Raw genomic sequence first — 16,218 nt, forward strand, 5'->3', positions numbered from 1 at the left:
AGCAACTCTGAAAAAAAGCTTCTGAAAAGTAAAAGCCAGAGGATGGATACAAAAAAAACTTCAAAGCACTGAACAGTTAAATCCATCATTATGAAATGGAAGGAATATGGCATGTCTGTAAATCTGACAACCAGGGTTTGTTTTCTAGCTACACAGTGACCCAAATCATACAGCAAAAGCTACACAGAAATGGTTTCAAAACAACAAGGTGAATTTTCTGGAGGGGCCGAGTCAAAGCCCAGACCTCAGTTCAAGTAGAGAATTTGTGGCTGGACTTGATAAAGGCTGTTCACACCTTCATGCAACCTGACAGAGCTTGAGCAGTTTTGCAAAGATAATGGAGTGAAATTGCAGCGTCCAGATGTGCAAGCCTGACTGATACCTATCCACACAGGCTCAGTGCGATGATTGCAGCCAAAGGTGCATCTACTAAATACTGACTTGAAGTGGGTGAATACTTATGCAGTCACTTATTCTATGGTTTTATTTAATTGACATTACTTTGTAGAATTCTGTTTTCACTTTGATATTAAGTTGTTTTTTTTTTTGTAAAAAGAACCAAATTATATAGACCATGATTGATTTATAAACCCAAAGAGGTGAATACTTTTCATTGGCACTGTATTTGTGATTATGATTGTTGCCATGATCAAGCAGCCATGATGATTCAGAGACCTCTAACCTGCTCCCCTCTGCCTTTGAACACGTGTGATGATGAGCCTCAGCTCTGCCTTCCTCTGTCAAGAGTCTTGCAAAGATTGAGAGCTTTCAGGAAGTGATTTCTCGCGGTTTTCAGAGCTCAGCCTCAACTCCTAATCATTTGAAGCAGAAAACCACATTTCAAAAGAGCACGTTTTAAAGGCACTCTTGAAGATCACGCAGGTTTGTGATAATGCCACATACTGATGAAGACGATTATTTATAATTCATTGAGAAACAAGACGGTAAAGGTACAGGAGCTCAGTGTGGTCTTTTATTTTCTACTGCAGTGATTGAAGATGCTCGCTGATAGATTGATAATGGGTCTTATGGCGCAGTAAAGGAAAGCAACAGATTAACAACATGGTGCATTTTGTGCGTGTTATAAGCTGTCATTCAAATAAGATATTTTTAGCCTTACTGTGGAAATTTAGATTGACATTTGAGCCAAAAAGTACCAAATACATGCTTTAAAAACAGTTTTCTGAATATATATTTAGAATTTAAAATACTTTTGACGAACCTTACTCTGGCCCAGGACGTGAAGTTTATCCTAAAGATGCTTTAAAAATGTTAACTGTGTCTGGATGTAGGAGGCTTGAATAACTTACGTGTTCTTTTACGTATGGATGTTGTGTTTTTTTCCTTAGCATTTTAATGTTATGTGTGTCATATCGTTCAAACGCGTGCATGCGCAGAAAGGGTATTAAACTTTATCACTTACTTTATTTTTACAATATTATTTTTTATTATTATTAATAGCAGTAGTATTTTCATTACTATTATTATTTAGTGCCTGTTGTATTTATCTCCTTTTCGTCGCATCATTTACGCACTGTCCTCTCCGCCGGTCTATCCGGACTCCAGGCCTGTCTGCTTCGGTTTTTATCGGTTCATGTCTCCATATCTTCGCCCACACAGGGTCCGGATGCCCCGGACTTGGTGTGTCTAATCGTGCCGGGCGTGTGGAGCTTTGATTTCCTGTCGTCTTGGACTGATAGGCTCCTTCTGGAGAGGCTTCAGTGATCTGTGGCTTTAAGATTGCGTTCTCACATTCAATTTGATAAATCCGGATCACAACAATCACAAAAAAAGTAAAGTATACAGACATAGGATATCTCGTTATCACTAAATATGGATGTGGATGTTTTTGAATTTAGACAAGATTTAGACAGTTTGATCAATAAAACTGATCTTTTAAATAATTCAACACCTATTCTGTCTTAAATATTAAAAGAAAAGGAGGCTTAGACCAAAAGCAGACAATGCAAGGACTTTATCATTAAATATAGATTTTTAAAAAATATATTTATCAAATTTGATGATGATGATTTTCTGAGTAATAGTCGGGGTCTTTACTGTAAGAGTTTTCGGCTTCATTGCGGTGGATAAAAGGCACCATGACGCATCCTTTGTTCTGTGCGTAGTGACGCTTACAAGGCGCACTGATCTGCGTCCTGCAGGGCGAACAGAAAACAAATTGTCTCTGTTTTGGGCTTCTTTCTTTTGAGTATAACGCCGGGGGTAATGTGAAACTCTCACCGCAGGCGCGAGGACGGCGAGTGTCTGTCGCATAATGACAGCCTCAGAGCCAGCAGAGCACCGAGTCAGGGCTTACCTGCACCCATCTCAGTCATGTGCAGACCCTTGGACAAGCAAACTGTTTTAAATTTAGGCAATTCTGACAAAGAAAGGATTTATTATGAATCATCGCCACAACCTGTCGATATGATGCAGCAACATCAGGCCTTTGGAAAACAGCAGTCACAGGTAGCGTCTGTAACATTCATGCTAGAATGGTCAAATGTGCGCATTTAGAGGCGTAAAGGAACTATTATTACGCATCAGGGGCCACCGTGAGTTCAGAGTTTCCCCCACCTTTTTATTTCACCACTACATGCTGTATATTTTCAGTAACTGACACCCTGGGGTGCGCTTCCGCGTTTCCTTTCTCTGTAAGATTGAGTAAGTCGCTGATAAGGCCTGTAACACTTCAGGGCTCTTTTGGGGGACACGAGCCGCAGTCCGATCCGGGAGGGGGGCAGGAGCTCCGGGCGATGGGCTCCACGCTGCAAAAAGTCCTGGTGGAAAAAATCACCAGACTGGGATTCTTTTTACCCCATAAATGCTTCCTCAAATGTTTTTAGTGTGTGGTAGGATGATAAGGACTAATGATTACACCTCAGTATTTTTAGCTGCATATGTGTCCTGTGTTGAGATAACAAATGATGGTCAATATATAAAATGTAGTAAAACTCAAACAACAATGAAACCCGTACAAAAACAAAAACAGAAGTCCTCGCCACCGACTACTGTGATTTATTATTCTCGTTCATCAAAACGTGGAGACAAACTCCCACACCCTGCTTATATTATACAAAAAATAAGCAACATATACAGTGCTTAACAAAAGTATCAGACCACCCTAACCAAAGTAAGGTTTATGCCACAGCTGCCCTAAATTAACAGCATTGGTAATTACCAAAATCATTTTTTATGTTTCTGCAATGGTTAATACACCAATATGTAGAAGCTCTTTAACCCAAATGATATTTTTAACGCTAAAATATAATTGTTATTGTTATCCATGGATTTTCAAATTTACTGATTCACAAAAAAACTGAAAAAATAGTAAAGCACATTAATATTTCTTGATTAATATGTCAAATTATAGTCATTTACTTGCATTCCTGAACAGAAAAATGAGTTTTAGTGGTTGAATGTTATGCTTGATTCATTTCTGACTTCTCAGAGAAACCCAGTGAGCCGGCTCAAATTTGGGTGAATTCAGTTTGAAATTCCTCATTCCTGTTCAAAATGATAAAACGTGGAGAGCTGACTGAAAATGAAAGAGTTCAATTAAAGCACTTCAAGATGCTGGATGGTCTCTGAGACAAATATGACAGGTGGTCTAATAGATTTGTTAAGCACTGTATATGTACACTGAGGTTGTCAGCGTCTTTTATAGTCTTCTAATCTCCATTATTTTCATGATTGTTTGGTATCAAAAAGTACAGAAACGTCATGATTTTTAGTCATATTTTTGAAGGAGAGATGGAGAGAAACTGTCTAAATTGCACAAACATGTTGGCAACATTTGAAAGAGTTGATGGAACTGGCAAAAAGCCGGGCTCCTGGACAGTTAAATCTATGTAAATGTTGGGAGCAGGGGCGTAAGCAGACTTGTTAAATATCCGGGGCTGAGCCTAAACAAAGGGGGACGCTTTCCCAGAAATGTTTTGCTCATTGGGGAGTTTTACATTATTTTTTACACAATTTGAAACAATAGTTTATAATTAAAATGGCGACAAATATATGCATCATTTGGGCAAACAACATGCAGTTCAACCTAATAAAATCCTCAGTGATTACATTTTTTTTAAATCTAACTACAATAAAAAATATCATTATCCACCACATTAAAGTTCAATAATTTTTACTTCTGCCTCCTAAAAATGTACATTTCCTTTTTAAGTTACACTGCATAGCTGGGGTAGGAATTTGGTGTTAAAGTTTTTAGCTGAAACAATACATTTAAAACAAAGAACATAAGAAAACATATGGGGTTACAGATACTGATTTATTCACTAAAATGCTGACAGTGGTGTGGTGGTGTAAAAGTGCTCTTTATACAGCAGTAAGTGTAAACGTGGTTAATTAAGTTTGGTTTTAGGAATCAAATTTCCATGTTGTTATCAAAAAGAGGCAAATTGTTTATCACTTTTTTTTAAACATTTATTTATCATATTATACAAAAGCAATAGTTTTAACCAACCCTGAAAGATTCAGAGCTTTAAAGAAAACATTCTGGGCTTGAGCCCCCTAAGCCACCCCTCGCTCTGCCCATGGTTGGGAGTGAATAATTTAGATGGATTCTGCCTGCTATTTCTGACATTTAACCAATAAATGACCCAATATGGATAAACAGCATGAGACCACTGAACAGTGCCTGTGTTTCTGAATTGTTATTTTTGTTAAAGATACTGCACTTTATCGCGTAACACCTTGCTCTCACAAAAATATGTGTATTCTAACTTATTGTATATTGCCACCATTCAATATGTTTTTTCATGACGTGTGCTGCTGACCTCTTGGCCTGGTCACCCTTGTGAAAGAGATCTTGATCTCAATGGGTTTTTATCTGGTTAAATAAATGTTAAATAAAAAAATATATATATTGTTCATCTAGGACTTCTATTTGTGTTGCTGTGGTTTTCAACAGTTTTTAAAAGAAATTCTTCTAAATGAAATGAAATAGATTGAATTATAATTCTCAATGTATACTAAGCTTTTAAACAGATAATCTTGTGCTCATAAAACATACTCCTGTAATCAGTCATTTACCGATGACGAGGCCTGACGTCGTTTTTTCTATTCGAGTCAGCATCAACTTTAACTCTGACTAAAAACTCCTCCAGGATATTTTTTTGCAGCGGAGGAGCCGCCGCAGTGACACCTGTCCGCGCAACACCTGGCAAACGGGACAGGCAGTGCTGCGCATGCTCCGTTGTCAGGTTGAAATCTCTTAAAGCACTTGGGGCAGCATCTCCACAACAGAGCAGTGGAGCTCAAATGTTTGCAGGGTTCAGTCAGCGCGCACAGCTCTCCTCCTCCTCCTCCTCAGTGATTTGTGTCTGTCACAGCTCTCAGAGATGCCTCGCTCCTTCATGGTGAAGAGTAAGAAGGCGCACAGCTACCATCAGCCGCGGAGTTTAGAGGATGACTACAGCAGGCTGGACTCCATGCTGGCGCACATATGCTCAGGTTTGTGCCGAATTCATTCTCTCTTTCATTTAAATGCTTTTAGTGCAGATGAAAAGATTGAAATGTTTTCTTTTTACTCTGTTAAGCTCTCTGAATTGTTTTGTGCAGAAATGGTGCACTAGAAATGCCTTTCAAGACATGAAACTAGTGCCTAAATATGTGCGCAAATTACGCGTTGGGTTTTTATCCAGAGAACATGATATTTGTAAATCGTTTGATTGGAGGAACTATAATTGTTTAAGGGATTATAAATCTAAAAGACTGGTTTTCTGCTTTAATAAAATTCAAATCTTGGACAGGCTTGATTCAAACAGGCCTGTAATTTCGTTGTAAATGCTTGGACTAACTCTAAGGAAGATTTTACGCAAACGAAAAGTAATTTCCATGGATACATTTAAACAACTTATTTTTAATTATGATCTTATTTCGACTGACCAATGCACCTTTTCTTTAAATTAATATTTAACTTAAGAAAATTTGAATGACTTAATATTGCTGCTATTCTAGTGATGGCACATCTAATAACTGTATGGATTTGAACTAAATGAGGGTGTAAATGTTCAGTCTCCCCTGACATTCGAGCAAAAATAAAATCATAAGTTTTGTTATTTTACTCTCATTATGCTGCCTGCTCTTGCTTCCCCTCAGAGGTGGATAAACTCCCGGATGACGCAGACATTTCAGCGGACAGATACGCCCTCTCTCCGGACTCTCACCTGGCTGATGCTGCTGATTTCTCCCCGAAGTCTCCGCTCAGCTGCGCCGACAGTCTGTGCGCTCCCTCCTCGGACTATGAGGACTTCTGGAGGCCTCCTTCTCCCTCTGCATCACCAGGTACACTGACAAATCACAGATGAGCAGGGATGAAGGATTGTGAAAGCTTTTGGATGCAAACATAAAGTGAAGATAAGCTTGATGCTCACGTGGAAAAATAATCTAACAATTACGCATGTTTTCTGTCCGGATTGTATTACAAGATATTTATATTTTACTACATGTGTGAGCCTGTTATTCCCTGAATAATCTCATGAGGGTTTGCGTGAGTCAATTTGAAATACTAGTAGACAAATCAGCCATCAAGGATTCCACCCTGGTAGCACAAATACAAGAAGACAAACAACCATTTCTCTTATTTGATTAATGACATAATACTTGTTTTTTACAAGAAATAAGCAGATGTTATTTTATATCTCTGTAAAGCTTTAGAGATATTTTCAAATCTATTTGAGAAAAAAAATAGAATGGTAAGTAAATTATGCTGAAATAACCAGTAGATCCTCTGTTCAATGCACTGAAAATTTCTCTAATTGTCTTCAATTCTGTTTTGCTCACTAACATTTGGCATCATTTGTTAATAAGTTTCACATATTAAATGATTTTATCAAATCACCAGTGACCTTATTATAATAATCTGATTAAGAGCATTTGTAACAATTTGTCCGCCTAGCAGACACAGCTGCCCATCTCTGGTTTATCTGACTGCAGTCAATCTACTTTTCCATGTTTACATCTAAACTAATGTGTTTTATTTAATTTCCCATCAGTATCGTTTTGTAATTCTCTAAGGAGACATTGCATGACTCCTCACGCCCCATTATTGCCCCGTTTTAACCATGTCACCACCCTCATTAAATTTTCATCCGTCTCCCCTGTCCAGTTGATTCAGAGAAATCCCTCTCCCCTGTGGTGGACGAGACTCAGCCCTTCACTGTTCCCTTCCGGCCGTACGCCTGGAGCAGCTACCCGGGGCCCGGGCTGAGGCCGTTGTTGCAGCAGAGCCTCCATCCAAGCATGGAAGTGGACAGGGGCCCTGGGCCCATTACATTTTACGCGGACAGGAGCACCCACCCGGCCCTGGACTCGTACCGGAGTCTGGGAGAGGATGCTTATGGAGACTACAGGAGACACACTGCTGCTGCTGCTGCTGCTCTGCTGTTCCCTGATGGAGGCCTGAAAGCTCACAGTGGGAAGGCCCCGTCTGATCTGCTCTGCTCCAGTCTGATCCTCAACGGGGCCTACAAGTGTGTCAAGTGCAGCAAGGTGAGGAGGGAGATGCAGAAAAAAAACAGTTAAATTAATTTGATGAAAACTATTGCAGGTTTAACCTTAGATAAAACAAACATATGTCAGGACAAACAAATCTGTTTAAGAATGAACCATATCAGAAGCCCTGCCTGTTTTTATTTAACTCCATTTCCCATGATAACAAAAGATTCAAGGTTCTCAACTGGTCAAGCCTCAGGGCTTGCTTAAAAGAGAAAGTGGGATCCAAATTTCCATCAACCATTTAAATATATGTAATGAAAATTGTAGCAGTTTGGGCCTTGGATGGATGAAAAGATATGACCAGGGAAAAAAGACAAAACATGTTCAAAAAGCAAATATTCACACATTGTTTCCTGTGACAACATGCAAATTTAGTTTTTACTCGACAGATATCCAGAAATAAGCACATTATCATAGGAAAGGCAGTTTTTTTTAACCCTGAGATGACAAGATTAAGTGAGTTAAGTGCTTGAGAAAATGACCAAAATGTACTTATCAGGCAAAATTAGTGCTGTTAATTTAATCTAATCACAATGTCAGGCTGTGCAATTACATAATCACATAAAAGGCTGCACTTATTTTTGTATAAAGTATTAATGGAAAGGTTCACAAACATACCTGCAGAAAGGCTTTTCAGTTTACAACAGTGCAGCTATTTCACAAAGTAAAAGCTTTTATTTTGGGAGAATATGAAGTTATTTTAAAAGCATACTGCAAAAACTTGAGGATTTGTATTTTTAAGTGCTACATAATATTTGCATGTTTGGAAGTGAGAAATACAAACTTTCAAACTATCATTGTTCTTAGGGATTCTCTTGATAACCAAACAACTAGATCCCATTCATGGCTTAGAACGTAACTGTAATATTGTAATTGCAGTCGCAAAGTATTACCAAATTATGCGGCAGGTAAAATAAAAGATGTGGATTTATGTCAGCTTAGGGCTTCCGTACAGTTGGGTCTTTTGTCTTTTTTTTTTCCAGGCCCACATTCACAACCTATCAAAAACAGGTCCGCGACCGACCAGTTGAGCACCACTGTTCTAGAGAGCCAGCGTTTTAATTAAAAAAAGGGTTCAATAATTTGAGCTCTTATATTAAATGATTCGTTGACAGTTTTATTGCCATTTTCAAAACTTAGAGGTCCTCCTTTTCTCCCCCGACAGGTGTTTTCTACTCCGCACGGTTTGGAGGTCCACGTCCGCAGATCGCACAGCGGCACCAGACCATTTGCGTGTGAAATCTGCGGCAAAACCTTCGGACACGCAGTCAGTTTGGAGCAACACAAAGCCGTGCACTCGCAGGTAACCATCCTTACTAAAACTTAAAAAAAAAACAACAACAACACAAGCAGCGACCCCGGATTTCACACCTCTACTCTGGGTTTGCATCTTCTCGCATTCCATACCTGCTTTTCTGTCACCTCTTATCTCTCCTCTGCTCACGTTTCAGGAAAGAAGCTTCGACTGCAAAATCTGCGGTAAAAGTTTCAAAAGGTCATCGACTTTGTCGACGCATCTCCTCATCCACTCCGACACCCGGCCGTACCCGTGCCAGTACTGCGGAAAGAGGTTTCACCAGAAGTCAGATATGAAGAAGCACACGTTCATCCACACAGGTAAAGAAGGAAATGGTTTTTTTTAAGTTTCAAAACCTGATCGAAGATAAACAGCTGCTTTCGATCATTGCGGGGAGGGAAATAATCCGTGCGTAAATTGTGCGTAAAAGTCCGAAATCAACTCGAACGATTGCGGAATTTAGCTGTTGTATAATATGAATAAAATGTTTTCTTTACTATTACTCCAGGTGAGAAGCCACATAAATGTCAAGTGTGTGGGAAAGCGTTCAGCCAGAGCTCCAACCTCATCACTCACAGCAGGAAACACACAGGATACAAACCTTTCGGCTGCGATCTGTGCGGGAAAGGCTTCCAGAGGAAAGTGGACCTGAGGAGGCACAAAGAGACACAGCATGGACTCAAATGAAGCGAAACAGACTTCTGAACAGATTCCAGTCATGATGTGACCTGACTTTAACGTCTTTAATGCATTTTAAAGAAACGATCTCGGACATTTGGCAAAGACAGAAGAGGCGTTACAAATCTGTCAGCATGAGGACGTTTTTTGGATTGAAGATGACCTTTGATCCATACTGTAAAACCAAGTGTTAAAGTGCATTTCAGATAGAAATATATGTATTACTATTTATTTATGGTGATAAATTAAACATATATGATCAGATTTAAACATTTTTCTTACAGACATTTTAAAGAGAAGATGTTAAAAACACTAAATATTTTCAAGATTACTCCAGAGGTGAAGATGAAACAAACACATCTGGGAAAAAGTCTGACTGCACATGATGACATAAATTCATCAAATCAACCAGGATCAGCCCCTTCAGTGGGGTTAAACCCCTCAAGTTCTTTGTGCTCTCACTTTAAAAACCCTGATCAGCTGCAAAGCTGCAAATCTGCGCCTCTCCTCAGAGCAGAGGCTTTGTTTTCAGTTTGAAGACATGCTGGCAAAACAGCCTCCTCACACTGTGTGATTTAATAAACAGCAGGCCTTACTCACAGAGATGTTATCTTCCACTCTAACATGTTGCACAGTTTACTGTCGTAATGAACTTTTAAAATATATTTTCTCATCAGTTTATTTCATCTTCTGGTTGGTTCATTGAAATTTTAAAAGATGCAATAAATTCCAAAATGAAATGATGTGAGATGATTTCTTTTCCAAATCAGAGGAATCTGCACTGACTTTATTCAGGTTGGAGTACTTTCATGATCATTTAACACATATTACAGGTGCATTTAAAAAATGAGAATATCACATAAAGTCCCGTTTCCCCTGTGATTTACTTCAAAGAATTAAACTTCTATAAACTGTAGATTCATCTCTTACAAAGTGAAGGTGGAGTCCAATTTGCAAAGGTTTCCTGAGTCTTCATTCCCTTACTCTGGTTCAGTACACACAACCACAATCATGGAGAAGACTGCTGATGTGAGAAATCAGGAGAGTTAGCCACAGAAGGTCAGGCCAGGCTGTTCTCAGAGGCTGCATCAAAGCATATTCACGGAAAGTAGCTTGGAGGGAAAAAGTGTGGTAAGAAAAGGCATACAAACAACAGAGTTGAGCTCAGCCTTCAGAGGATTGTCAAACAAAGCAGATTCATGAACTTAGGGGAGCTTCACAAGGAGTGGACTGAGGCTGGAGTCGGTGTGTCAAGAAGCACCACACACAGAAAGTACCAGGAATTGGGCTACAAGTGTCATGTTTCTAGTTTCAAGCCACTCTTGAACGACAGAAAATGGCATCTTTTTCTCACCTGGGCTAAGGAGGAAGAGAACTCAACCGTTGATCAGTAGTTCAAAGTTCTGTTTTCAGATGAAACTAATTTTTGCCATCAACCAGGAGATCTTAGAGCACTTCATGCTCCCATCTGCTGAGAGGCTTTATGGAGATTCTGATTTCCTTCTCCAGCAGGACTTTGCACCTGTCCACAATTAAGCCAAAATTACCAGAGACCCCTTGGCTGACCATGGTATTACTGTGTTTGATTGGCCAGCCAACAGGTCTGACCTGAATCCCACAGATAATCTCTGGGGAATGTCAAGATGAAGATGAGAGACACCAGACTCAACAATACAGACGAGCTGAAGGCTGCTATCAGAGCAACCTGGGCTTCATAACACCCCAGCAGTGCCACAGACTGATTGGCTCCATGCCACATTGATGTAGTAATATGTGTAAAAGGAGCTCCAACCATACTGAGTGCATAAATGAGCATCACTTTCCAGAAGATTAACATTTCTCAGTTATAAATCTTTTTTGGACTGGTGTTTTTGTGATATTCTACTATCTTGAGATAGTGGATTTATGTGACCTGTACGCCGTAATCATCAACATTGAAACAAAAAAAAAAGGATTTAAAATATCACTTTGCATGTCATGTGATTCTGATTTATTTAAGATAAACCTTAACTCCTAAGAATGTATCTTTTTCTGACACATTTCAAGCTGTGTAGCCTCTAAGCCAGTGGTCCACCACTGGTCTGGATTCAAAGTGGGTTGCATTGCCATTTATTATGGGTCTTTTTAATAGAAGGAGAGGTGGGTAAAGAAGTTTTAGATTTGGTTTTATGCTGCCATTTTAGCATAACCTGACATGCCAGACAGACTTTTTCACATTGTATCAATGGCATTGGATTTACAGCAAGTCCATCTGGACAACAGCCCATATATGGTGTCTAGGAATGGCAGAGCCTTTCTACAAAAACTGGGAGTGTGATTGGACGATTGTTCTGTCACATTTATTTCAGGCAGTTGGAGCACCAAAACACATGACACCATAGGTGTGCGCTGCCATGGAAGTGTAACTATATACAAGCTTGACAGGCAGCTGTTTTCTTATCAATACGTGACTCTTCACTTTCAGTGGAACCAGTTTGTAAATTAAACTCTTGCCAAAGCAAGAGCAAGAACATCATTTCCACCAAGAAAAGCTTTCAGAAAAGCTGTCTGAGTGACGCTAATTTATAAGCCTTACAATACACAGTTGTGCTTGCTTGTACTGAATGCTGTCAGTAATGGCTACCTCCAATGTGTTAACTAGAGCCACACATACAGAGTTGCACTATGGGCAGGGTTTACTTGTGCTGAAAGCCCTCTAATATCCGCTTCCACTGCTCTAAATACTCAGATATAGCTTTAGCATGGCCTCTGTTTAACCACAACTGGGCCACATTTCTGTATGGCAAAGAATAAAAACAACCCTATAAGCTTTTCATGTTGGGAAAGATGTTTTCACTCCTCTGCTGACCTGCTTTGGCATGACTATGTGATAGTTGAGAGGGGGTAAAGGTAACCTGTTAGCTCAGCCTTAGCCAGACCAACACATTTCTTCATCACAGTTAGCACTGAGAGCAACACAGAAAGCTTTCTGTGACAGAAAACGATGCTGTCACTCTTCTGATGCACTGCTTTGGCATGACAATGTGATAGTTACAGAGAAAGGGTTAGTTGTTGTATACAGCAAATGAGTTGTTGTGTCCCAGCTAATGACTCTAGCAGGCCTGCTAGTCATTAGCTGGGACTGAGCTGCAGCAGCACTTCTGTCTGAACCAGACAACGTGTCTAAATCCAAACAAGCGCAGAGAGCAACACTGAAAGCTTTCCATGATGAAAAAAAAGTTCTCGCTCTACTCCCGGTCTGTTTTGGCATGGCTTTCCGATCATGGCAGTGGGCTTGTCCAGTACTGTCCGGCATTAACTGTTAGCTTGGATGTTGCTTTGGGACCGCTGCAGATTAATCCTAACTGGACCGCTGTTCTTGTTAAAACCAAAGCAGAGAGCCACACCAGCAGCTTGTCTTGAGCAGAGGAGAGATTTAGATATCTCCCCTCTGCGCACTAATATCAAAGAATACAGAGAGCGTACATTCCCCTCTGTTCTCTAGCTGCAGCTGATTCGATGTGTGTGCTTGTCTGTGTTTAACCAATCAGATGGGGTAGGAGGAAAGCAGGGGGGAGGGGGGATGATGCTGCTTAGGGCTTTATTACACACAGAAGGAGACAGAAAGACAGAACATGTAGTTTTTTACATTTCAGTAACCACTGCCTATAACTTTGGCTAAAATAATAAACTAACAATCATGACAAATTCACTCTGCCAGAACACATCTCTGTCAGGCATTTCAAAAGGCATCCCAGATAGTTGTGGTCAGCCATATACTAGGATTTAACCTAGTCTTGTTCATCATGGCGATTGCCACTGATTGGTTTCACAAGGCAGCTTCAGTAACCAACAGGGTCACTCAGACTTCATCCAGTACTCCATACAGTCTGTGTTGTGATGTTTTGTTTTGCCTCAAGTCCAAACTGCCCATTTAAAAAAATGAACTGATAATAAGATTCAAATAACCATGTAGCAGCTCTTTAACTGCTTTCTGCTCTACCTTCTAAGATCTTAACTCTCCAATAGGCAAATTAAAGCTACAGACACAAACAAAGACGTGGGACATCTCAGCATCTAGCTGCTGTGATTGTAAATGCCCAGAGGCAACTGCAGCTCCTGTTTGTTTTGACCACTGCAGCAGAGTGTTTCAACCTTAAACAGTCTGAGCAGATTTAACCGTTAACCAAGTGTGTTTTTACCCTCATGGCTGTTATTCTAAAGAACAAAACAAAGCTGAATTTTGGCAGGAAGCTGGCAGACACATAGAGCAGCTGTGATCCTCAGAGGGATTGGGTTGGAGTTTCACAGATAGAGATTTGGATTTGCCAGGGAGGAGTGAAAACATGTCTAACCACGGGGGTGTTGTTGGTTCACAGGGCATCAGGTGCACAGTTTGAAAGCAGGTGACGATAAACCCTGTAAAACGGACAACGGCATTAAACATTCATCGAAATCAACATAAAATGGAAAGGACAGTGCAGCAGATTATTTAGGCCAGTCCAACAAAATTTAGACAAATGATCAGATTGGATCACACTGAAATTTGTTTTTTCAGAGGGCAAAAAAGGGATCAAATCAAGTAATCCAGTCCAAGTAGAGCAGTCAGTATTAATCCTAATTAATTAAGATCCATAATTAGTGCATGCATCTTTTAACAGAATTAATTACATGCTTTATTAGGTTGTTTTTGTAGTCTGCAGTCTCCCTGCAGCCACAGTGATGTAAAATAAGTCCGCCACTGCTCCTTAATGTCTCATTTCACTTAAGAAAAAACCTCAGACAGCAATTTGGACAAGTCAAAAGCCATCAGCGCCTTGTAATTTCAAACATTTACCTTTTTACTGCTCTCTTATTTCCCTACGAATCCATGACAAGTTCCTCTTGCCATGGTTAAGTTAATGTCACAATCTTTGATCCACCTTTTTGTTCTTTTTTTTTTTTTTTTTTTTTTTCAAATAAAAGTAGGTCTGTACACAAACAAGAAGTCTAATACCCTTAGTTTAAAACCGTAGAAAAATCCCCCAAAAACTGCTAAATAGAGGAATTTTAAAACATGGCAAAAGAAGAGATTAATCACATAAACTACAGAAATTCTAAGCTCAATATTTCTTACAAATTTTGATCATTTTACAAGCCTAACTCCATGTTTGAATGCTGATTAAACCTTAAGTTTGATTTGTTTATAACTTTTAAGTGGACTTTGATCAAAACAAAATCAGGATTCAACCCAACAGTGGTCCGGACCCCCCCCCCCTGGATCCAGCTACGAAATTAATCAAATAATACAACATTCAAAAAGGGCTGGTGATATCATAATAAATTTGTATGAATATATTTTGGACTAGAAAGCTGTAATGCTTATGTTACTGATAGATATGTTAAGCAAAAAAAGGCAGCCCAATAAAATATTACACAAAATTGTGTAAAACATGAATAAAAAAAATTACAGAATCTGTGAAAAATATCAATTTAAAAGGCAAAATATGAACTAAAATGTTTACACTGATTAAAAAGAATCACAAAACTTAGCTTGTTTTTAGTTGAATACCCACAGGTGAGAACAAAAATTATTAGCCCCACCATGAAAATATTTCAAAAAGTATTTCTCAAGTGCATTTCAACACAGCTTTTCCAAACATCTTAGTTTTATTTTGGATGCTTAAATTATTTTACTTTGCACACAGAAACAAAATTATTTCAATTATTAAATCAAAATTAACTAGGGTTGAAATTATTAGCCCCCTTTAGAGCTGACATTTTAGTTGAGTCATAGCACAAACACTGTTGTGCCATGATGAGCTTTAACTTTGCAATACTCAAAGCTTGTAAAATCAAGTTAAAACCAAGGGTTATCTTCCAGTCTACACACAGCATAAAAACTTCAGTTGAGCACAACAAAAGAAATCTGTTTCGACTTGAGAAAAAGTAATGCTGATGCTCACATAGCAGGAGAATGATCTACAAAGATATCACAGTCTTTCCAAGTGTCAAGAACTGGAGTAAGAAGTATCATCAACAAATACAAAAAGAGGCAGAGGCAAGAAGAGAAGGATGGCAAAGACTATGGAAAGAAAACCAGTGAGATGTGTCTAAAGACCCCAAAACAACTGCTAAGACACTAGTGCATGACTTAGCCAAGTCAGGCATTGTAGTCTCAAAGAAGACCATCACTAGAGCCCTGCATAGCACAGACTGAGAGGTTGAAGACCAAGAAAAAAAATCTATAACTTTAAGCCAGACTGACATATGCTAAAGACAACGTGGAGAAAGATTATGCATACTATAAGCACTTCCTTTGGTCAGATGAGAGCAAACTAGAGCTCTTTGGTCTTAGAGAGGCTGCTTATGTATAAGAAAGAAAAGAAAGACATTTATCCCAAAAGCCAGAGAATCTTTTGTTCTTGTGTTGATTGGGAGTCCCTTTCACTCAGGGGACTCAGAGTCTTTGGTAATCTTTAAGTCTGTATCTGGGCTTTGGTTGATCCCGTGCAGTTATTCTTTGGTAAACAGTGATAAAAGTGATCAGAATTACAAAATCATTGAGAGAAAAAGTGGATTACAGTACCCTGAAGAACCAAACCTCGATTTAAAAAACAACAGTAAAGAAACAAACACTGTATTTTTTTTAGAAGCGGTAATCAGTGGACAAAAAAATTAGACTCACCATAATACAAAATTGCTTCTATAAGACTATTTGTTAGTATAGTTAATGCCTTTTCTATCCTTGACCCAGACAACTTTTTCCTTCATCA

At 39.2% G+C, this 16,218-nt stretch overlaps 1 protein-coding gene across 1 annotated transcript; it reads left to right on the top strand.

Annotated features, from left to right (window-relative positions):
• Positions 1-606: 606 nt before the first annotated feature.
• Positions 607-10,094, top strand: gfi1ab (growth factor independent 1A transcription repressor b). Its single transcript, XM_041790776.1, has 7 exons — positions 607-882; positions 5,343-5,463; positions 6,112-6,297; positions 7,121-7,503; positions 8,675-8,812; positions 8,961-9,126; positions 9,315-10,094. The coding sequence occupies exons 2-7, from the start codon at positions 5,352-5,354 to the stop codon at positions 9,491-9,493; spliced, it is 1,164 nt and encodes a 387-aa protein (XP_041646710.1). The 5' UTR covers positions 607-882; positions 5,343-5,351; the 3' UTR covers positions 9,494-10,094.
• The last annotated feature ends 6,124 nt before the right edge of the window (positions 10,095-16,218 follow it).

This window comes from Cheilinus undulatus, linkage group 7, assembly GCF_018320785.1.
Source record: "Cheilinus undulatus linkage group 7, ASM1832078v1, whole genome shotgun sequence".
NCBI lineage: Eukaryota > Metazoa > Chordata > Actinopteri > Labriformes > Labridae > Cheilinus > Cheilinus undulatus.

Bases quoted from the DNA above. Each gene is read 5' to 3' on its own strand.
- gfi1ab (XM_041790776.1), top strand. From the start codon at position 5,352: ATGCCTCGCTCCTTCATGGTGAAGAGTAAGAAGGCGCACAGCTACCAT. The intron at 5,464-6,111 runs GTTTGTGCCGAA...GCTTCCCCTCAG, and splicing joins GCTGGCGCACATATGCTCAG to AGGTGGATAAACTCCCGGAT. The intron at 8,813-8,960 runs GTAACCATCCTT...CTCACGTTTCAG, and splicing joins ACAAAGCCGTGCACTCGCAG to GAAAGAAGCTTCGACTGCAA.